Raw genomic sequence first — 23,189 nt, 5'->3', positions numbered from 1 at the left:
CTCTTTGTCATTATGGGGTATTGTGTGTTGATTGATTATTAAAATGTGTTTTTTAATCCATTTTAGAATAAGGCTGTAACGTAACAAAATGTGGAAAAGGTCAAGGGGTCTGAATACTTTCCCGAATGCACTGTATGTATCATAACATATACGTGAATTATTTACATGACATAACTCAGGTTATGTCTGACCTCCTGAACTGACTGTGACCGCCTCAATGAACTGTTCTCTCCAGGAATGAGTTCCAATCACCACAGCCAGATTGGTGTCCTTCAAGAGTTTGTCCACGGTGCTCTATCAAAACACAAAAAAGATTAGCAATGAGAGTGGGCAAGTATTCAACAACAAAAGCTGACATGGCATGCTCTGAAGCGCAAACACATAAAATGTCACACACATTCTGTCTCATGACTTCTGTTCTTATCAAACTGGAGTCAGGATAGACATGAGGGTAGAAGAGAAGTATCATTACTGTTAAAACAGCCAGCTTCAGTCAGCTGATTCTAGCCATCCCTTCGGCAGCTTAGTCTCCCATTCAGAGGACCCCCACTTTTGTTAGTGTCTTATTGGTCAAGGTCAGTCCAAATAATTATCCCCACATCTCCTTCAGCCTATCACTGGCTTTGATTCCCAGGACTTCAGTTTCAGTTAGTCTATGACCCCAGCACTCTGTGTGGTCAGAAACGTGCTATCCCCATCCTGATGAGCACTTCCACAGTTTTACCTCCTGCTGAACTTTTCCTGCTGTGGACTGAATCCCTGTATGTCTGATGTTTAATTGTGCGTGCATCTAAACGTAAGTGCCTTGAGATCTGTGTCATATTATGTGGAGCTAAGTTTTGTGGTTTATTGTGTACAATTATGTGTGTCGAGCTTGTTAGCTAGCTCGTGCTCCCGCTCGCGTTAGCACTACCATTAGCATTTTGTATTGGAATGCATGCGCATTTCAGCATAACTGTTAGTGATTAGCATTACTCATTTATTGTAGTAAGCTATTTTCTATTCTATATACAGTACCAGTCAAAAGTTTAGACACACCTACTCATTCAAAGGTTTTTCTTTATTTTTACTATTTTATACATTGTAGAATAATAGTGAAGACATCAAAACTATTAAATAACACATATGGAATCATGTAGTAACAAAAAAGTGTTAAACAAATCAAAATATATCTTATGTTTGAGATTCTTCAAAGTAGCCACCATTTGCCTTGATGACAGCTTTGCACACTCTTGGCATTCTCTCAACCAGCTTCATGAGGTAGTCACCTGGAATGCATTTCAATTAACAGGTTTACCTTGTTAAAAGTTAATTTGTGGAATTTCTTTCCTTTCATAATGCGTTTGAGCCAATCAGTTTCGTTGTGACAAGGTAGGGGTGGTATACAGAAGATAGCCCTATTTGGTAAAAGACCAAGTTCATGTTATGGCAAGAACAGCTCAAATAAGCAAAGAGAAATGACAGCTCAAGACATGAAGGTCAGTCAATGCGCTATGATGAAACTGCCTCTCATGACCGCCACAGGAAAGGAAGACCCAGTTACCTCTGCTGCAGAGGACAAGTTCATTAGTTACCAGCCTCAAAAATTGTAGCCCAAATAAATGCTTCACAAAGTTCAAGTAACAAACTCATCTCAACATCAACTGTTCAGGGGAGACTGCGTTAATCAGGCCTTCATGGTCGAATTGCTGCAAGGAAACCACTACTAAAGGACACCAATAAGAAGAGACTTGCTTGGGCCAAGAAACACGAGCAATGGACATTAGACCGGTGGAAATCTGTCCTGTGGTCTGATGAGTCCAAATTTGAGATTTTTGGTTAGAACCGCCGTGTCTTTGTGAGATGCAGACAAGGTGAACAGATGATCTCTGCATGTGTAGTTCCCACCGTGAAGCATGGAGGAGGAGGTGTGATGGTGTGGGGGTGCTTTGCTGATGACACTGCCAGTAATTTACTGAGAATTCAAAGCACACTTAGCCAGCATGGCTAACACAACATTCTGCAGCGATACGCCATCCCATCTGGTTGGCGCATAGTGGGACTATCACTTATTTTTCAACAGGACAATGACCCAACACACTTCCAGGCTGTGTACGGGCTATTTGACCAATAAATAGAGTGATGGAGTAATGCATCAGATAGTCTGACCTCCACAATCACCCGACGTCAACCCAATTGAGATGGTTTGAGATGAGTTGGACCGCAGAGTGAAGGAAAAGCAGCCAACAAGTGCTCGCATATGTGGGAACTCCTTCAAAAGGGTGGCTACTTTGAAGAATCTAAAATCTAAAATATATTTAGATTTGTTGAACACTTTTCTGGTTACTACATGATGCCATATGTGATATTTTTTCTTTCTCCTCTTTCCTTTCAGGACCACATAGTTAATGTCAGTTATCACTGGACATGATTCTAAGTTATCTGAACCATGAGTGGTCAGATGTGTGATGTGAGTGTGGACATCTTCCATTAAACTCCCTTTAACCTGGACATCCGCCTCATCCTTGTTCTGACCGGACATTCTGTAGTGGTTACTACCAGGCTTAAACCAGCACCTACGGTTTCTTATTATATTCACGGTCCTTCGATTCTCTACAACCCTACCCCTATTTTTCAATTACATTACATACATTTCCTGTCTTGTCACTTACAGGACAGTTTGTGTGAAAAGGTTTCTTGGCTTTGATATACATTCTATCAACATCACAATATACTGTATCTATTCCACTGTTTCCTGACCTGGTCCTCGGACATCCCCCCCGAGAGATTACCCCAGCGATTCCACATTAGTTTAAAATACATTTTTAGAACTAGCTCACCTGATTCAATTAGTAATCTAATTACCAAGCCCTTAAGAAGTTGAATCAGGTGTTCTGGTGGTTGAATAGACCAAATGTGTCATGGCTGGGAGGGGGCAGAACTAGGTTGAGCAACAGCTCTGTTCTATTCTGAAAGATGAGAAAGTGCAGATGGAAGTAGAGATCCTCCAGTTCTAGAGGCTCTCAGTTAAGAGACACCTCAGTCCTGTCTAATAAATCCCAGAGCACACTGCATGCTAGTGGCTACAATACCGGGTCTAGTATCCCATTTGGAGTCATTCCCTGTCGGATCTGTTGGGTGAGAGGGTGCCACAGTGAGAGGGGTTAATCAAACATAACACCACACACACACACACACACACACACACACACACACACACACACACACACACACACACACACACACACACACACACACACACACACACACACACCTTAAACTCGTAGGACTCCTCTATGATGACCTCTAGCCTGCTGTGCTCCCCTAGAATGGGCTTCCCCATCTCTGAGATACGTCTGGCGTCCTCCTCTTCTGGAGTAGGGTTCCCTAAAGGGGAACGTTCTCTTACTACAATACATGATGGGACTAATATAAATGGAGTTAAACAAATACATATTTTGTAGTTATGATGGGGTTAGACAGTTGAACTAAGCTCATGATGCATTTATAAGCGATATTGTAAAATAATCAATGGGTATATATCATTTTAATGTTCAAAACCGTCTGTAAAAATCACAGTGGGCCGTCTGTAAAAATCACAGTGCAAAACGTATGAGATCTTACCCTGGTTGAGCAGCAGAGCTGCAATAGGAAGAGATAAAAATAAATGCGTGATTTTGAGATGTGATTACTTATAATGCTATTCAAGCTAAAGTGATTTTTGTATTGAACCTTTATTTATTCATGTTAGTCTCATTGAAATCAAATGTATTTTGCAAGAGAGATCTTGTCAAAATAGCAGCAGTCGACAAAAGACAGAAGTGACACACCTTAATACACAGTACACATGCAAGGAATTGATCAACTGAGAAACATTATACTTGGGACAATGTACAAACAATAAATGAATGACAGATTCATCAGATCACAATGTGCATTCTGAAAGTAACCAGGCAGTGAGGAAAGAATCAGTACAAATTAACAGACACCAAATTCAAATATTCCTGCGTCTCCATCCTCTACTAAATGCAATAGTCCAGTGAGGTCATTCAAACAGGTATAGGCTTGACTTCCATCCATGTGAAAAAAATGTGGAAGTGCTTTTTTCAATGGGATGCAATGGGAGAGGGTCGATCGAGTTCGATTAACATAAAAAAAAGAAAGCTAATTCACTACGTGAGGCCTATTTGATCGACTAGGAGGTGCATAATGTTTCCGTTGTTGCGAAGGTACTGGTATGAGTGGACAAGCTTGACATCACTGTTATGCACTGTACGTCGTACTGTGCGATTTTTATGGTTTACGACAGTGTGCTGCTTTATATATGAATGGAATGTCAGAATGAGTGGCACATATCAAATCAAAGTTTATTTGTCACGTGAGCTGAATACAACAGGTGTAGACCTTACAGTGAAATGCTTACTTACAGGCTCTAACCAATAGTGCAAAAAAGGTATTGGGTGAACAATAGGTAAGTAAAGAAATAAAACAACAGTAAAAAGACAGGCTATATACAGTAGCGAGGCTATAAAAGTAGCGAGGCTACATACAGACACCGGTTAGTCAGGCTGATTGAGGTAGTATGTACATGTAGATATGGTTAAAGTGACTATGCATATATGATGAACAGAGAGTAGCAGTAGCGTAAAAGAGGGGTTGGTGGGTGGTGGGTGGTGGGACACAATGCAGATAGCCCGGTTAGCCAATGTGCGGGAGCACTGGTTGGTCAGCCCAATTGAGGTAGTATGTATATTAAACGTCAGAGTGATTTACAATGTGAAATCATGCAAACGTGCGTTCTACAGCTAAGCTAGATATAACAATCACAACGAATTTGAGGAAAACAACTTTATTTCAGGTCTTGTTCTGCCTAGTGACAAATCTCTCTGGCATCTTATTGGCTAAGAGTTCCAGCCTTTCCTCCGACTTCATGGACAACGATTCCCATGCCAAGTCCATTATCTTGTCAGTATAGTTAAAAGTCTTTGGCACATCTCCCAGCCTCACTACATTCTCCCTTTAAAGAGGGGCTGAACTCATTGATTAGGCCTAGTATTTTAGCCTGCTCACAAAAAAATGCAAGAAACCATTCGTTTTGAGGGTGTGGTTTGATGTGGGTGTGATATCCCAAACAGCCACCGTACCAACTGCGTGACGCAGCATGACAACGTGAACGTAATTGGTCAAGAATCCCAAGCTCCGAGTGTTAAAATGTCCTCATCTCTAGAGTAGTATCTTTGAATGTGTTTAAATCTGAAAGTGTGGCAAGGGAAGTGTGTGACAATGAATCGAAAATTGTGAAATCAAAAGAATGGAACAAACCAAGCAAAAGTTGTAGTAGAAGACAAGGACCGGTCCAATAATGCATTTCTTATTGGACTGTGTTTTTTGGACAAGGATATTCATTTGGGAAATCCATTTGTAATATCGAGGACTGTGAAGAAAGCAGTGGGAAAGGTGCATTCAATCAAGGTGACTAGAAGCGGCCTTGTTTTGGTTTATTGTGTCGATGAAGAACAGCAGAAGCTGCACTGGATCTGGCAAAATTGTCCACGTCAGACATTTACATTTACATTTAAGTCATTTAGCAGACGCTCTTATCCAGAGCGACTTACAAATTGGTGCATTCACCTTATGATATCCAGTGGAACAACCACTTTACAATAGTGCATCTAAATCATTTTAGGGGGGGGGGGGGTTAGAAGGATTACTTCATCCTATCCTAGGTATTCCTTAAAGAGGTGGGGATTCAGAAGTAACATATTGATCTTCGGAGCAGGGCGCCTGCAGAAGGCCTTATAGCTGGAGTCTCGTTGAATATAGTCAGAAAATTATTTTACAGAAAAGCAGATTGATTTGGTTTAGTAATTATTTTGTTGTTGTTCATTTTGTATATTCTTTTTTCCTTTTAGGGATCCTTAATATTTACCCGCACAGTAGGTGGCAGAATGCACATCCAATTATTGCGAACACCATTATAGCCAAGTTAACAAACAGCCAAGTTAACAAACAGATCACTGATCATTTCGAATCCCACCGTACCTTCTCCGCTGTGCAATCCGGTTTCCGAGCTGGTCACGGGTGCACCTCAGCCACGCTCAAGGTACTAAACGATATTATAACCGCCATCAATAAAAGACAGTACTGTGCAGCCGTCTTCATCGACCTGGCCAAGGCCTTCGACTCTGTCAATCACCACATTCTTATCGGCAGACTCAACAGCCTTGGTTTCTCAAATGACTGCCTCGCCTGGTTCACCAACTACTTCTCAGATAGAGTTCAGTGTGTCAAATCAGAGGGCCTGTTGTCCGGACCTCTGGCAGTCTCTATGGGGGTATGACAGGGTTCAATTCTCGGGCCGACGCTTTTCTCTTATATATCAATGATGTCGCTCTTGCTGCGGGTGATTCCTTGATCCACCTCTACGCAGGCGACACCATTCTGTATACATCTTGCCCTTCTTTGGACACTGTGACAATGCTTCAATGCCATACAACACTCCTTCCGTGGCCTCCAACTGCTCTTAAACGCTAGTCAAACTAAATGCATGCCCGCATCCCCCGCCCGACTAGCATTACTACTCTGGACGGTTCTGACTTAGAATATGTGGACAACTACAAATACCTAGGTGTCTGGCTAGACTGTAAACTCTCCTTCCAGACTCATATTAAGCATCTCCAATCCAAAATTCAATTTAGAATCGGCTTCCTATTTCGCAACAAAGCCTCCTTCACTCACGCTGCCAAACATACCCTCGTAAAACTGACTATCCTACTGATCCTTGACTTCGGCAATGTCATTTACAAAATAGCCTCCAACACTCTACTCAGCAAACTGGATGCAGTCTATCACAGTGCCATCCGTTTTGTCACCAAAGCCCCATATACCACCCACTACTGCGACCTGTATGCTCTCGTCGGCTGGCCCTCGCTACATATTCGTTGCCTGACCCACTGGCTCCAGGTCATCTATAAGTCTTTGCTAGGTAAAGCTCCGCCTTATCTCAGCTCACTGGTCACCATAACAACACCCACCCATAGCACGCGCTCCAGCAGGTATATCTCACTGGTCATCCCCAAAGCCAACACTGTTAGGTATGCGTAACTGGCTGTAAGGGAGTCAGGCGCAGGAGAGCAGAAGTTGGGTAGCCAAAGGAGCCTTTTATTTCGGCGAACAAAACACACGGCACTAAGAACACTAAACACAATATGGGTTGACATAACCCAGCGCAAACCAGTCTAGTGTGTACATATACGAAACAACAAACAATTCCACACACAGACATGGGGGGAACATAGGGTTATATACACGTCTAATACTGAGGGAATTGAAACCAGGTGTGTAGGAAAACAAGACAAGACAAATGGAAAAATGAAAGGTGTATCAGCGATGGCTAGAAAACCGGTGACATCGACCGCCGAACGCCGCCCGAAAAAGGAGAGGAACCGACTTCGGCGGAAGTCGTGACAAACACCTCCTTTGGCTGCCTTTCCTTCCAGTTCTCTGCTGCCAATGACTGGAACGAATTGCAAAAATCGCTGAAGTTGGAGACTTATATCTCCCTCACTAACTTTAAGCATCAGCTGTCTGAGCAGCTTACCGATCGCTGCAGCTGTACACAGCCCATCTGTAAATAGTCCATCCAACTACCTACCTCATCCCCATATTGTTTTCATTAACTTTTTTTGCTCTTTTGCATACCAGTATTTCTACTTGCACATCATCATCTGCAAATCTATCACTCCAGTCTTAATTTTCTAAATTGTAATTACTTCGCTACTATGGCCTATTTATTGCCTTACCTCCTTACGCCATTTGCACACACTGTATATATATGTTTCTATTGTGTTATTGACTGTACTTTTGTTTATCCCATGTGTAACTCTGTGTTGTTGTTTTTTGTCACACTGCTTTGCTTTATTTTGGCCAGGTCACAGTTGTAAATGAGAATATGTTCTCAACTGGCCTACCTGGTTAAATAAAGGTAAAATTAAAAAAATTATAAAATAAAAATTATACAATAGAAGAAGAAGAGTAGTATCTTTGATGACAGTTGTGTTTGTGATGCTAACATTAACTCAAAAATGTGAAGATGTTTGAGTTGGAAAAACCCAAGATGTTTATGACGAACAAGTCTCGTTCTGTCAACATAACATTGGCGATGATGTACGTCTCGTTCTTAGTCCAGAGACGCTGTGCGCTAATGCCTCAATTGGTGTCAATAAAGAAAAGGGCGGGCTGTAGGTTTATTTCTACAGCTACGATTGGATAGCATGCAGCTGTACTTTAGGTTGAGTCTGCAGGGAGATCGGGTCGCTTGCTGCTGAGCTCCGAATAACTTATTATTTTGGCACTGTCAACCATGAGCATGTGGGCAGGATTGAAATCTAAACCAAACCCAAGGAAAGCTGTTGTGTACCCTAGATTCCCTACATTTTGGAAGATTGGTTTTGGAAAATACTACATGATGACCAAAGTTCTACCACTACCCTTAGTCCATTTTGCAACTACTACAATTTTTTACGATTAGTACTGATGATATATAGGCCGTTTTCAATCAGATAAGTTGTTTTTTTAAGTTCAGCTCTTCTTTAATTCCCTCCTTTCAAATAAACATCCTCCATCCCTCAATCCAATTTTAATCTATTCTGTTCCTTTTTTTCCCCACCACCTCCTCCTTGGCACATTGACACATCAGTCAACTTTATTTATTTTTTCTGATTCCCACACCACCTCCTCCTTGGCACATTGACACATCAGTCAACTTTGCTACAAGATACTATGGGGGAGTTGCACTCTCACAACTTCGGATGAAGGATATACAATCACGCGTGATAAGGCCAATGAAATCCGCGCCTCGCTGGAAGTCCCGCCTTCCACAGGTGATAAGCATGAGGCTCGGCTTCATTCCTTCAATTATTCCACTCTTCACCTCGGTGTGATCAGGAACAATTCACACTACTAAAACAAACAATTGGAAAACTAGACTGTCTAACGTTGCGCCAACTAAACTGTCCTATAGAGGTAGAGCGTGCTCAGCCCCTGGACGTTGGGGGCTGAAGTTTGTACTTGTTCTCATGGACACTGGGAGACTCTAATCTTGGCTCACTCCCTATTGTTGGGGAGCAGTGAGCACATGCTCTCGCTTCGGGCGACGCATGTCCCCGGTTGACTCAACTCTGGTGCAGATCTTTTATCCAGGTGGGGCCCTCTCTCTCAGGAGCGGAGGCTACACCCCGGGTGGTCTCCCTAATATGGGAAATGTTTGGCAGGGCCGACGTAGATCTTAAACGCATCGCAAGAAAATGCGCAGTGTCATTTTTTTATAAAGCAGTGTATACGCTGTGAGTCCAGGATGATTTTCCCCGAGGGACAATAAAATTAAAGGGATACTTCAGGATTTTGGCAATAAAGCCCTTTATCTACTTCCCCAGAGTCCGATGAACTCATGGATACCATTTGTATGTCTCTGCGTGCAGTTTGATGGAAGTTGCTAATGTAACTAGCATTAGCCCAATGACTGGACATCTAGGGTAAGTGCTAGCATGTTAGTTAGCATTGGCTTGCCAAACTACCTCTAACTTCCTGAATATTGGCTGCAGAGACAGTTCATCTGATTCTGGGGAAGTAGATACTGCAAATCCCGAAGTATCCCTTTAATCTTATATTATCTTATCTTATTAAACTCTTCTAGAGAGACTGCAAGTGTAGTGGGGAAAAGGTTTCTCACAATATGTGCCAAATGGCATTTTTCGCTGTATGTAACAGTGGATAGTAGGTTGAGCAAACCTTTTGAGATGGCCATTTTGTTCACTAACCCTCACACACAACACACCCCACTGACCTGAGATTCCTCGCTTTAGCCATTTGGGCTCATCCAGCACAATGAAGAAGTTTTCCTGCTTCTCATATTCCTCCACATTTACAATGCGTACCTGTAGAGTCTGACTGTGGAGAGACATGCAAGCATGCACCCACCCACCCACACACACACGTACATACATATACACACCCACACTCACACAGGGAGAGAGAGAAGAGGGTTGTCATCAATACACATTGTTATATTTGTAGAAGTTTTAAACACATTTGATGAGGATAAAAGGAAAACATGTTATGATCACAATCACAGGACACCAAAGATAAATATTTTGTTGAATAATACACACACACACACACAAACACACACACACACACACACACACACACACACACACACACACACACACACACACACACAGCGACTTACAGTTAGTGCATTCATCTTCAGATAGCTAGGTGAGACAACCACATCTCAGTAATAGCAAGTACAACTGAAGAGTATTTATAAAACACTGTATCCACACATTTTTCACTTGTTTTTTCATCAGAAATGATTGCTTATGGGTACCTTCATGTTTTTATACATAGAGTTTAGATGTGTTATTTTGCAAAACACTAGACAGTATATCCATTGTTTAGCTGGAATGGTTCGTATCCTGTATATTTGACTGTGATTTGTGTTTGTCTCACCTAGCTATCTTAAGATGAATGCACTTACTGTAAGTCCCTCTGGATAAGAGCATCTGACAAAAATGTCAAATCTAAATGTTTTACATACAGATCTGTATTGAATTATTATTTATTTATTTTTGTCACAAATGTATCATTTGTACAGTTCTTTATTAAAAATGTAGTTATTTGTTACAGTTAACTGTGTAAAACCCAGCAGTACTACTTATTTCTCAGAGTGATGTGGATATATAGCATAAAAAAACATGATTATTTGTCTTTGAAATGAGTAACAGATTTTAAACAAATACATGTCTGTCATTGAACAACCCTATGCCATGATTAGACAGTAAAAAAATACCAATCTCTTTCATAATTTCTTGAAAAAATAAAAGCTAATTTTCAAACATTTCTGAAAATGGATATATAGCGTTTTGGAATGAAACTCTTCAATTGTTCCTCAATAAGTGTGACTGTTAGTTCACGAAATGCAAGGGTTTAATTTCTGCTGCTCCATAGGAAAGCACCATGTAGTGGACACGGGCTTTGACTGGAACCAGTGGAATGTGCAAAGGAGCAGGTTGACATGGTAGAGCATGGGAATGTTGCGCACCAGGCGGGTGTTGCAATGTTTTGGACAAGTTGCAGGGGTTTGATTGCACAAGCGGGGAACCAAGCCAACAGAGAGTTGCAGTAGTCCAGACGGGAGATGACCTGAATTAGAACCTGCGCCACTTCCTGTGTGAGGTAGGGTCGTACTCTATGGATGTTGTAGAGCATAAACCTGCAGAAGCGAGTCACTCACTGCTTTGATGTTTGTGGAGAGTGACAGGGTGTTGTCCAGGATCACGCCAAGGTTCTTTGAACTCTGGAAGGTGAACTCCTGGAGTTGTTAACCGTGATGGAATGGTCTCGCAACAGTCCCGTGAAGCAAGCAAACAATCATTTCCTACCCTCTGAAACATTAACAAACACCCTGTCATTTAAATCACATCAGTAGCTGAGGTGCAATAAAGAATTGAACACATAGTGGAGGCTAAATAATTCACAGTGCATCACATACACAACACTCACACACACACGGTACTGTACACACACAGAAATACAAACATGAACTAAACAACAGATAAACAGAACCCTAAACCCTGATATAGGCATGAGAGCATGGGATACATGTGCCGTTGGCTAACTTACATAAGTAACACTATGTAAAATACAATGTATTTAGCTTAAATGTTGACTACTAAGTGTGGTAGTAAGTATGGACGATAAATTAGACAAAGGCCCTGGGCGTAAAAATAGTATGCTAACTCCTGATCACAACAGAGCAATTTCCCCTCACTCCGAATCACTTACACTGCCACTGCATCATAGCTGTTCTCCATCTATCCATTACCATGAAGCTACAGTAAATTACCCAAAATGATGTCACTGCACAGTATGACTACTACCACTTACGCCTAGATCACACCGACAGCATCATTGCGTTTTGGTACACCAGAAGTATATTCATTTGGATTTATCGAATGTATGCATCAAACTGTATGCATAGACGGCTTGACAGAAATGGTAGCAGACGGTGAATGTTGAACTTTTGTTGCACACATATCCAGATGATGCTGCGTACCATTTTGCGCATTGACGCTGTAGGTGTGATCGAGGTGTTAGTGCACCATTACAGTAATACCTACAATATATGACCTGAAATGACATCACTTTACAATATGAGTACTACCTGTAAGTGCACAATTAGTCCAACGTGCAAGCACAGCTTATATCGTCTGAAAGTTTGATGGGGAAAGGATCTGTCCGCTAACATTAGCAAGAGGCTGTCAATCATCAACTAATGGACGCTGCTCCACATGGGACACAGTGACAACCCATAATAATCCCCATCACCCCAGTTACTGTAGCCTTAGGATACATTTCCATCAATATAACAGTACAGTCGTGGCCAAAAGTTTTGAGAATGACACAAAAATACATTTTCACAAAGTTTGCTGCTTCAGTGTCTTTAGATATTTTTGTCAGATGTTACTATGGAATACTGAAGTATAATTACAAGCATTTCATAAGTGTCAAAGGCTTTCATTGACAATTACATGAAGTTGATGCAAAGAGTCAATATTTGCAGTGTTGACCCTTCTTTTTCAAGACCTCTGCAATCTGCCCTGGCATGCTGTCAATTAACTTCTGGGCCACATCCTGACTGATGGCAGCCCATTCTTGCATAATCAATGCTTGGACTTTGTCAGAATTTGTGGAGTTTTGTTTGTCCACCCGCCTCTTGAGAATTGAACACAATTTCTCAATGGGATTAAGGTCTGGGGAGTTTCCTGGCCATGGACCCAAAATATCGATGTTTTGTTCCCCCGAGCCACTTAGTTATCACTTTTGCCTTATGGCAAGGTGCTCCATCATGCTGGAAAAGGCATTGTTCGTCACCAAACCATTCCTGGATGGTTGGGAGAAGTTGCTTTCGGAGGATGTGTTGGTACCATTTTTTATTCATGGCTGTGTTCTTAGGCAAAATTGTGAGTGAGCCCACTCCCTTGGCTGAGAAGCAACCCTACATATGAATGGTCTCAGGATGCTTTACTGTTGGACTGTTGGCATGACACAGGACTGATGGTAGCGCTCACCTTGTCTTCTCTTTTTTCCGGATGCCCCAAACAAGCTTTTTTCCGGATGCCCCAAACAATCGGAAAGGGGATTCATCAGAGAAAATGACTTTACCCCAGTCCTCAGCAGTCCAATCCCTGTACCTTTTGCAGAATATCAGTCTGTCCTTCATGTTTTTCCTGGAGAGAAGTGGCTTCTTTGCTGCCCTTCTTGACACCAGGCCATCCTCCAAAAGTCTTTGCCTCACTGTGCGTGCAGATGCACTCACACCTGCCTGCTGCCATTCCTGAGCAAGCTCTGTACTGGTGGTGCCCCGATCCCGCAGCTGAATCAACTTTAGGAAACGGTCCTAGCGCTTGCTGGACTTTCTTGGGCGCCCTGAAGCCTTCTTCACAACAATTGAACCGCTCTCCTTGAAGTTCTTGATGATCCGATAAATGGTTGATTTAGGTGCAATCTTACTGGCAGCAATATCCTTGCCTGTGAAGCCCTTTTTGTGCAACGCAATGATGACGGCACATGTTTCCTTGCAGGTAACCATGCTTAACAGAGGAAGAACAATGATTCCAAGCACCACCCTCCTTTTGAAGCTTCCAGTCTGTTACTCGAACTCAATCAGCATGACAGAGTGATCTCCAGCCTTGTCCTCGTCAACACTCACACCTGTGTTAACGAGAGAATCACTGACATGATGTCAGCTGGTCATTTTGTGGCAGGGCTGAAATGCAGTGGAAATGTTTTTGGGGGATTCAGTTCATTTGCATGGCAAAGAGGGACTTTGCAATTAATTGCAATTCATCTGATCACTCTTCATAACATTCTGGAGTATATGCAAATTGCCATCATACAACCTGAGGCAGCAGACTTTGTGAAAATTAATATTTGTGTCATTCTCAAAACTTTTGGCCACGACTGTACATGTGGACACCTACACAAACACATACTGTACATGAATATAATTTTGATCCCATTTGCTTAACGGGAGGGATACGTATAACATTCAGTATATGTGGACACATACTGTACATAGACAAATGTGGACACAAACTGATGGAAAAACACATTTACCAACATAAAACGATGCATTTACACAGAACTGTTTGACAGTTCCCTCTAGACCTCAACCCTCATCTGTACTCTGGCCAATAACAGCACTGCTGCTAACAAACCTTCCATCTGATGCTTTAGCAGAGAGAGTAGGCATTAGGCAATCTTGTTTTGGAGCCACAGTGTCTACTGGGTTTCTCAGCTTCCTGTCTGCACTTCATTGATTTGTTTGTGTAACTAGGTGCATACAGCTGGTTTTCCAGGTGTAATCAGACACCAGTTAAAAGGAAAGAGCAGCAATCAGTGTACTGTGGCTAGCAAAATCCAGAGTAACCCTTCCCTGGTCTAACCTCATGTACCAGGCTATAGGCTCTTGATTACCAAGCATTGACATCTGGTTGAAATTATGTAATTACAACCAGATCACAACTAGTTTACAACCAAATGAAATGACATCATTACAATCGGTTTACAACCAATAGGTTGTAATTTGGTTGTAATGACGCCATTTCAAACAGTTTTTCTGGCTGGGTACCGTCCCCCTACTTTAGGGTTGGCATAGAGCAGGCCTCACCTGGTCTGTTCGTTGGAGAACTCAAGCTCACCCTTGGTCTCCTCGTAGTCCACGCCGGCACGGGCGCTGCCGTCCTCAGTGCGGTAGGGCAACATCACGGTGCCCCGCGAGCCAGAGTTCCGCACCACCGTCACCACCATCGTACCCGAGCTCTCGCTCACTCGCAGCACGCGCTCGCCGAACGTGAAGATGCCAGCGTGGTCGTCGTCCAGGATGGTAACCATGGCAACTAACGGCTCCACCATCCGGCCCTTGGGCGGCGTTCCCAGTGAAACCTCATTGCCGCCCTCATCCAGACGGAGATTCTGCAGCCGCACAAAGAAGTGCTCGTCTTCCTCGAAGACGTCGTCGTCCAAGATGCCCACCTGAAAAGGACAGGGGACACACAAAAAGTTGTGATGGGAATTACTGTATGCATTGAGTCAATCTTATTTAAATGCCCAGTGCAGTCAAAAATGTGACTTTCCTGGGTTTTATATATATTTCCATGTGGGAATAATACTGTGAAATTGTGAACATGATGATAATGCACTTTTAGTGTAAGAGCTGTTGGAAATTTCATGCTGTTTTGGTGGGATGGAGTTTTAGCCTGCCTGTTGACATCACTCCAATAAGAAAGAGAGTTCCAAACCTTTCTGCCAATAACAGCTAGTTTTCCCATCCTCACTCAGACCACTCCCAGAGAGTCCTAGCAAAATTCTTCCTTGAGAAATTGCTCTTGCTAAGAAGTTATTTTTGTTCCTTTTAGAGCATTTTGATGGAGAACAATCACAGTAAGGTACTTAATTGTTACCCAGAAATGATTTGATATTGAAGTAAAAACAGCTGCATTGTGCCTTTAATCTAATCTCATCTGAAATTATTTAAACTAATCTCTAATCCATCCAAGAGTAAGTTTTCCCTTGCCACTGTCGCCTCTTTTCGCTCTTTGGAGGTGCAGGCCATGACAAGTTGCTGACAAGTACTGTATTAGTAAACTAGTAAATTGACTAGTAAACAAATACTAGTCAATGAGTTAATTTGATTGATTGTTTGGTTGATTGAAGTATTACTCAAAACTACAGTAAACAACGACTATTCACCTCCCTCCTCCTTTCATAATTTCCCACCCTCTTTTCCCCTCTCCTTCCTTCCTCTCGCATCTCCATCTAACCTTAATCTCCTTCCGACTCTCTCCTGGTTTGAACACCAGCGTCCCCTCGCTAAACTCATAGTCCGCCCCGGCGTTTGCCGAGCCATTCTCCGTGTGGTAGTCCACATAGAAGGTGTGCTGCCCCATGCCACCCTCACAGATCACTGCTAGGCTTAGGGTACCACAGTTCTCCGTGCACTGGTACTGGGCACGCTCAAAGGACAGGTGGGTGCACGTGGCCCTGTCGTCTTTCTCCAGGGCTCCGCCCTCCATAGCGGTGGCTTTGCGTCGCGTGTGCTCGGCGGCATGCTTCTTGAGCACGTTGCCGGCACCGATCATCATGCGTGTGGCTTGGATGCGGTAAAAGGCGCGGCTCTTCCTCTGCTGCACCAGAGCTGAGTAGTTGGCCATCTCGATAAGCTGCTCCAGGTCTTTGTCCGGGTGCTTCTGCTTCAGGTCCTTCAGGATGCGTACCACCTAGGTGAGGTCACAACGTAAACACAATATTGACTAAATGTTAATACCAGGCTTAAACAAGGCTAACAAAATGATACCGCAATGTAAACACAATGTTTACACAATGTTTGAAATACAACGTTAACACAATGTTTGAAAAAACATAGCTGCTGGAATAAGAAAAATGTTAAAGACACGAAAAGGATCAGCACCATCTCCCTGCCCACTCCACTCTCCTGTATTACTAAACTCTTCTGACTCGTCCTGGCCATTCTCTTTCCTGATCTCCTGGCTCAGCCTACCTCATCTCTGTTCTGGTCCAGCTCCTTGCCTGTCTGAACAGAGACTGTGCAGACACTGGAGGAGTTTCCAGCCGTGGAATTGCTATCCGAGAACTTAGCGTCCATGATTACATCGATCCCCTTGGGCGCCAGGTCACCTTCCGTTTCCACAACGATGCCATGCCGCTTGTCGGCACGGTAACGCTTGTGCATGTACTTGTAGAAGAGCAGGCGGCGGTCGGCGATCCAAGCCAAGATCACACACACTGGGAAGTAGAGCAGAGTGACCAGAGCCTCCCACACCTGCAGAATCAACACACAACGTTTCTATATAATAAAAAAACACACAAAAGCATACAAAATCTGTCTATAAACCCCTGCTGACACACAAACACACAGACACACACACACGCAAATAATACAGACCTCCACTACTCCCGGGGAGATAACAGCCAGGATAAGGTAGAGCCAGATATAAGCGAAGATGCTCCAGAAGGCTGTGATGAAGAAAACTCGCAGATGTTTGATCTTTCGCGACTCCCCGTTGGGGATGACCCACACACACACTCCGATGATCACAAACATGTTGAAGGCAGCGCTGCCCACGATGGTGCCCGGTCCAAGCTCACCCGCGTCAAAGTTGTGACCACACACCTGCCAACAAGACAGCAAAGAAATCAACTTGAATAACAAAATAAGCTAGGGTTATGCTACCTCCATTACGGTATCTGTCAATGGGGAACCCAGTCTAATTCAAGCAAATCAAGGGTCTGTCAGGTGTAGCATGTAGTACAAAGGGATTGTGGGGACACTCAGGGGTAGTGTGTAGAGCCCTGCACTGGCATGAATTTTAAGCCCGATCCCTACCCATGCCTGCAACGTTCAGGCCCTACCCTACCTAGGCCGATTGCTTCTGCCAAATTGAAGGCCCTGCCCGAAACCGAAGATCAGAAATAACTTCCCCCATTAGTAAATGCATTAGCCGCTCCTCTCTGTCTGTCACTCGCTCCCTGTGTGCAGGTTGAAGCACTTCTGACATCATGTTATGATCTTACTCAGATATGACTGTACTGCGCAGGGGAGCACGCGCAAATGGCTCAGCTTCAAAATGTTAGTGATCAATTTGTGATACCTGAGCCCTGCCCGTACCCTAGTTATCGATGAAAAATACGGCCTACCCAGCCCTAACCTGATGGGTTTGGGGTTTGTGGGGAGTGGGGACACTGAGGTAGTGTGTCGTATATACTCTGGGGTGGTGTGTAGTGATGAAGGTTTTGTGGGGTCACCAGCATACCTCGATGACAGAGAGAAGGATCTCTGGTGCAGAGGAGCCCAGGGCCATGAGCGTGAGGTTAGACACAGTCTCGTTCCAGATCCGCACAGTGGTCACTGACGTCTCCCCGTTGGGTTTGGTGATAGTCACCTCTTTCTCCTACAAAGACAAGGACACACATCACAGTTAGGGGAACATGCAGCTAGTGTTTTACCAATACAACAATTGGTAAAACACATTGTCCAACATTACAATTCAGTGATATTGCCTATGAGCTGATGCTAGAGGACAGTATTTCAAAAGAACTTTCACCAAAGTTCCCAGGTTTTTCAGAAATCCCGGGCTGAGAATTCCCAGAATCATTTCTGCTAAATTTCTGAAAAACCTGGGAACTTTGGGGAAAGTGTTCAGAATCACCACAGCATGAGAATGACTGAAGGACAAAACAAAGAGAGAAGTGGTCACTGGTCACCTGGGAGGTGATGACCTCGATGGAGGCCATGAAGCGGTCGGCGATGATGGACACACCCAGGAACATGTACATGAGGCAGGCAAAGTAGACTATCGCCCTCCCTGTCTGCTCCGCCAGTGGAGGGCTGAGTGGTAGCCACACAGGCAGCACAATGCCAGGTCTACACATCACCTTGTCCGTGCACGTCCGCTTGCCCCCTGTGGTGTTAGCAGATGGGGAAGATGGGGTGCCTGATACAGATTCCCGCTCCACCACCTGAGGCTTGGAGTGGAAGGAAGAGGTGGCCGGGTGGGGCAGGAGGAGGAGGATGGAGAGGAGGAGTAGGAAGGATGGGAGTGAGGGATACACAGGGTGGGGTCCCATGCTATCCCTGAGTTAGGTGGTGCCTGGGGTGTCACCGGAGGAGCAGCTGGGTAGGAACACTCCTGAGAAAACATTGAGAGAGAGAGAGAGGGGGGGGGAGAGAGAGAGAGAGAGAGAGGGAAAGAAAGAAAGAGTCAAAAAGAACAACAGGGGTTGAGGATGTGGCTCTCTAAAATGTTCACTAGGGTATATTAATAAGGTCTACAATACATTCAACTGTGCCACTCCCCACATACATGAATGCCATAGGGGTACTTCCGAGATGAATTAAAGGGATAGTTCACCCAAAAATAAAAAACAAATAAATGGTTCCTAACCTACCTACTTTAAAGTAGTTTATTTTAACATTCTGAATGTCAGCAATGCTGCTATAATTACCATTTTATTACTATTAGTATAATATTTATTGCTATTGTTTGTTTGTTTTGAACTGTTTATCTGTTTCTTGTATGTGCCTTGGTGGGGGCGGATTAAGGACTGGGGATGTTTCATATCTGTTTACTTAGCTACAGTCACCAACTGTTAATATTAGCAGCTAGGACTAATATACAATGGAAGTAAAGGGACCCGAGTTAGCATGCTCTACACTGTCCAACATCACCTTAGTTACTTCAAACCCGAGTTCTCTAGAAACGTACCATTGTTTTACAGTCATCGATGCCAATGCTAGTGGTTGGGCACTGGAGCTTAGTAAACAAAACCCAAAGCGTGGATTGCAGTCTCTTCTGGCACACAGACCATTCTCAAGGTAAGGAAATATAGACGTCAAAATGAAAAAAACAAGGACTAATGAGTGTGTGAGTGAATATGCATGTTACCTCACTCTGGCTGTATCAAATGCCAGTCTAGACAAATGCAGAGTGCTATCAGTCAGCAGCGATCTAATAGAGGAGAGGAGACAGAAACAAGAGAGAGGGGGAGAGAGAGTGAGGAGGGGGAGAGAGAGTAGAGGTGCAAACAAACACAAATTGAGAGAGAAGGTATAAAGACACTGATATAAGACCACTGCAGGAGGTAAAGAGTTACAATGACATAAACAGAAACATGAAAGAACATTCAAACACAGAACGATGTGAGGCCTGTTTAGTACTAAACGTGGTGCAGCGGTAACACTACATGTAGGTACCATTTAAGGGAAGGTTTTGCATGTAGGTTATAGACAGTTAATTATAGCTTTAATATGTTTATAAATCATGAACTAATAACTAAATATCTAAACTTATTTTAAAAGGGAAAACCCTTTACCACCCCCTCAAAAAGAACCTTAATGTAAAGTCTTACCAGAGCACCTTTGAAGGTGGAGATCAGATGCAGGTGGTGTAATAAACACCCTATCTGACTTAAACCCATCCTTACCCTGGAGTGGACCTGCCCACTGGCCATGGGGGTTTATGTCACAGCGTGAGGCCACCTATAGGGTCACCTGTCACCAACCCCCCCCCCCCCCTGCACAGGTAACCCTAGGGTGGTGTGTGTGGCACCATGTCTTATTCATTGAGAACTTAAGGTCATTACTTGTTCAATTAGTTATGACGGGCCCAAGCCTGGCTGTGACTGGTCCCCAATAAACATGCATTATGAAAAAAGGGTCCTTACAATAGAAAGAATCTGTCTATTAGCAGGTCAAGTATGCTGCCATGATAACTTTGAAAAACAGAATGGAGGCAGACTTCTTAATGGTTCTTGATGATACTTTTCTGTAACTAGCTACAAATACATTTATATTTATCTACACTACTAAATACGGGGTACATTTTCAGTGCTAGCACAAACAAGACCTATGCTTTAGGCTTATGCTAATTTTAACTGTTAATAGGTAAGAACTTTAAAACCCCATGTATGTCATCTAGGGCAGTGGTTCCCAAACTGTGGGTCACGGCAGGGGTCTAGGTGAGACTTGTTTTGTGCATTGTTACAATTCAGTTCATTAGAATTGGGCACAAGCGCTCATAGTCAAATCTACATAGAGTTAAATATTTTAAAGAGGATGATTTTATAATATTTTTTTATTTTTGTCTGGTCTGGGTATATTTTTTCACCACTCAACCCTTTTGCAACTGAACAGACACCTAAATTGGTGGGTCAGGAAGCAGAACGTTTGGGAACACCGGATCTAGGAACACACACACACACACACACACACACACACACACACACACACACACACACACACACACACACACACACACACACACACACACACACACACACACACACACACACACACACACACACACACACACACTTACTGCATAAAAAATGTGCATGCATGCTCGAGTGTATGTTTGTGTAAGTCAGTGCATGCGAGGTTGTGCGTGCATGTAACATGGATCATATATGCATGTGTGAGTGAAAATAATGGGGATGGGTCATCTATGGACTTGAAAGGATGTGTAGAGCATGAGCTTGTGTGTGTGTGTTTGTGGGGGGGTGGGTGTAAGTGAGTGAGTGAGAGTGAGTGACGGAAATGGAAGCGTGCTGGCAGGTGTGCGTTGCCCACGGTAACAGACACCGCAGTGCTGCATCATTGATGCCGCCTGTGCCTTGGCAAGCTCATTATTAGGTTGTGATTGAGAAATGTGGCCCCGAGCACCATGCACCGCATCACATTTCACTTTCCAAGGCCTGCTATGGTTACCATGGCCTCAGACTGAGGGCCACCTTACACCGGGCAGTGGGGCCAAGGGACCCGAACTAAAAATAACCCACCGACTGTTCACACCTGGACAGGAATACTGAACAGGTGACAGAGCACAGCAAAGAGAGATGCTGTAGTAATACTAATCAACAGATTTACAAAATACATAAACACTCCTTGTGACTCTTAGGCTGTCCTAACATGGGCACCATACACACAAATAGTGGAGGGAGCCACACAAACACATACATATTTTCATACAGGCACTCATAGGACACCGCTAACACACCATACCAGAAAATAAACCTTATCGACAGACAGCTAGCTGCCTGTAAACTCACACTCTGAGGCCTGGTCCAGAAACAACCCCTCACCGGTAAACCTTTTTTTATTTATCTTTTATTTAACTAGGCAAGTCAGTTAAGATAAAAAATATTATTTACAATGACGGCATACCCTGGCCAAACTCGAACCCGGACAATGCTGGGACAATTGTGCGCCGCCCTGTGGGACTCCCAATCACGAGATGCAGTGCCTTAAACCACTGCACCACTCGGGAGCCCATGTAGATCTGAGAGGACTGAATAGATATGAGCAATATACACTGAGTATACCAAACATTTGGAACACTGTCCTAATATTGAGTTGCGCACCCAGCAACATTTCAGTTCTTGACACAAACCGGTGTGCCTGGCACCTACTACCATACCCTGTTCAAAGGCACTTAAATATTTTGTCTTGCCCATTCACCCTCTGAATGGCACACATACACAATCCATGTCTCAATTGTCTCAAGCCTTAAAAAGTATTCTTTAACCTGTCTCCTCTACTTCATCTACACTGATTGCAGTGGATTTAACAAATTACATCAATAACGGATCATAGCTTTCACCTGAATTCACCTAGTCAGTCTGTCATGGATAGAGCAGGTGTTCGTAATGTTTTGTACACTCAGTGTATTAACTTCATCTGATAGGCTTGGTAGAACTTTCACCATATTGCTTCTATCTGTCAAATTATTTCAGATCTCCACAAGTGCTTACAGGGGTGCTGCATTGTCCGTTATTGAAGCCTTTTCTGGTCGGAACCCAGACCCATCTGTGGCAGTTCAAATGTGTTTGCATTGTGATTCTGATTGGGTGAAGGCACTACTACTAAGTGGTGCACTCACTCTGGGTTTACAATCCATATTGAGATCAATGGCCTTTAGGTTCTCCCTCTGGACCACCATCAGGCAACACTGCAGATGAAACCCGTTTATAAGAACAGTCAATCGATAGACTCATTAGGATAACAGAGGTGTAGAGATTATTTATCACTCCCATAAGTCCCATAATAGACTTACAATGCATTCTGAAAGTATTCAGATCCCTTTACTTTTTGACTTTTTTACAAATGTAGTTTTGAATACTTGTGTAAATAAGGTATTTCTAAAATGGATTTAAAAAAAAAATCCTCCTCAATATACACACAATATTCCATAATGACCTAAGGGAAAACAGTTTATTTTTTTGTTGCAAATGTATTAAAAATAAAAAACAGAAATACCTTATTTATACAAGTATTCAGACCCTTTGCTATGAGACTAGAAATTGAGCTGAAGTGCATCCTGTTTCCATTGCTCATCCTTGAGATGTTTCTACAACTTGATTGGTGTCCACCTTTGGTAAATTCAATTGACTGGAGATGATTTGGAAAGGCACACACGTCTATATAAGGTCCCACAGTTGACAGTGCATGTCAGAGCAAAAACCAATTCATGAGGTTGAAGGAATTGTCAGTAGAGCTCCGAGACAGGATTGTGTTGAGGCACAGATCTGGGGAAGGTTACCAAAACATTTCTACAGCATTGAAGGTTCCC

At 43.3% G+C, this 23,189-nt stretch overlaps 1 protein-coding gene across 7 annotated transcripts in view; it reads right to left on the bottom strand.

The window, feature by feature from the left end:
* Positions 1-23,189, bottom strand: part of slc8a2a (solute carrier family 8 member 2a) — a 60,716-nt gene that overhangs the window by 4,068 nt on the left and 33,459 nt on the right. The window contains exons 2-12 of one of the 7 annotated variants that reach the window (XM_029700066.1): positions 19,509-19,571; positions 18,328-18,752; positions 17,877-18,014; positions 17,009-17,236; positions 16,604-16,885; positions 15,867-16,322; positions 14,714-15,078; positions 9,824-9,927; positions 3,604-3,621; positions 3,254-3,366; positions 192-294 (exon numbers count right to left, since the gene is read on the bottom strand). In XM_029700066.1, coding sequence (XP_029555926.1) covers positions 192-294; positions 3,254-3,366; positions 3,604-3,621; positions 9,824-9,927; positions 14,714-15,078; positions 15,867-16,322; positions 16,604-16,885; positions 17,009-17,236; positions 17,877-18,014; positions 18,328-18,690 — 2,170 coding nt within the window. In that variant the 5' untranslated portion in view covers positions 18,691-18,752; positions 19,509-19,571. Of the gene's footprint in view, positions 1-191; positions 295-3,253; positions 3,367-3,603; positions 3,622-9,823; positions 9,928-14,713; positions 15,079-15,866; positions 16,323-16,603; positions 16,886-17,008; positions 17,237-17,876; positions 18,015-18,327; positions 18,753-19,328; positions 19,397-19,508; positions 19,572-23,189 lie in introns of those variants that run through there. The other 6 variants (XM_029700069.1, XM_029700065.1, XM_029700068.1 and 3 more) reach the window with 6 other exon arrangements.

Source organism: Salmo trutta, chromosome 19 (assembly GCF_901001165.1).
Source record: "Salmo trutta chromosome 19, fSalTru1.1, whole genome shotgun sequence".
NCBI lineage: Eukaryota > Metazoa > Chordata > Actinopteri > Salmoniformes > Salmonidae > Salmo > Salmo trutta.
Note: the sequence above shows the minus strand (reverse complement) of the source record. Positions and strands in the feature narration are given on the sequence as shown.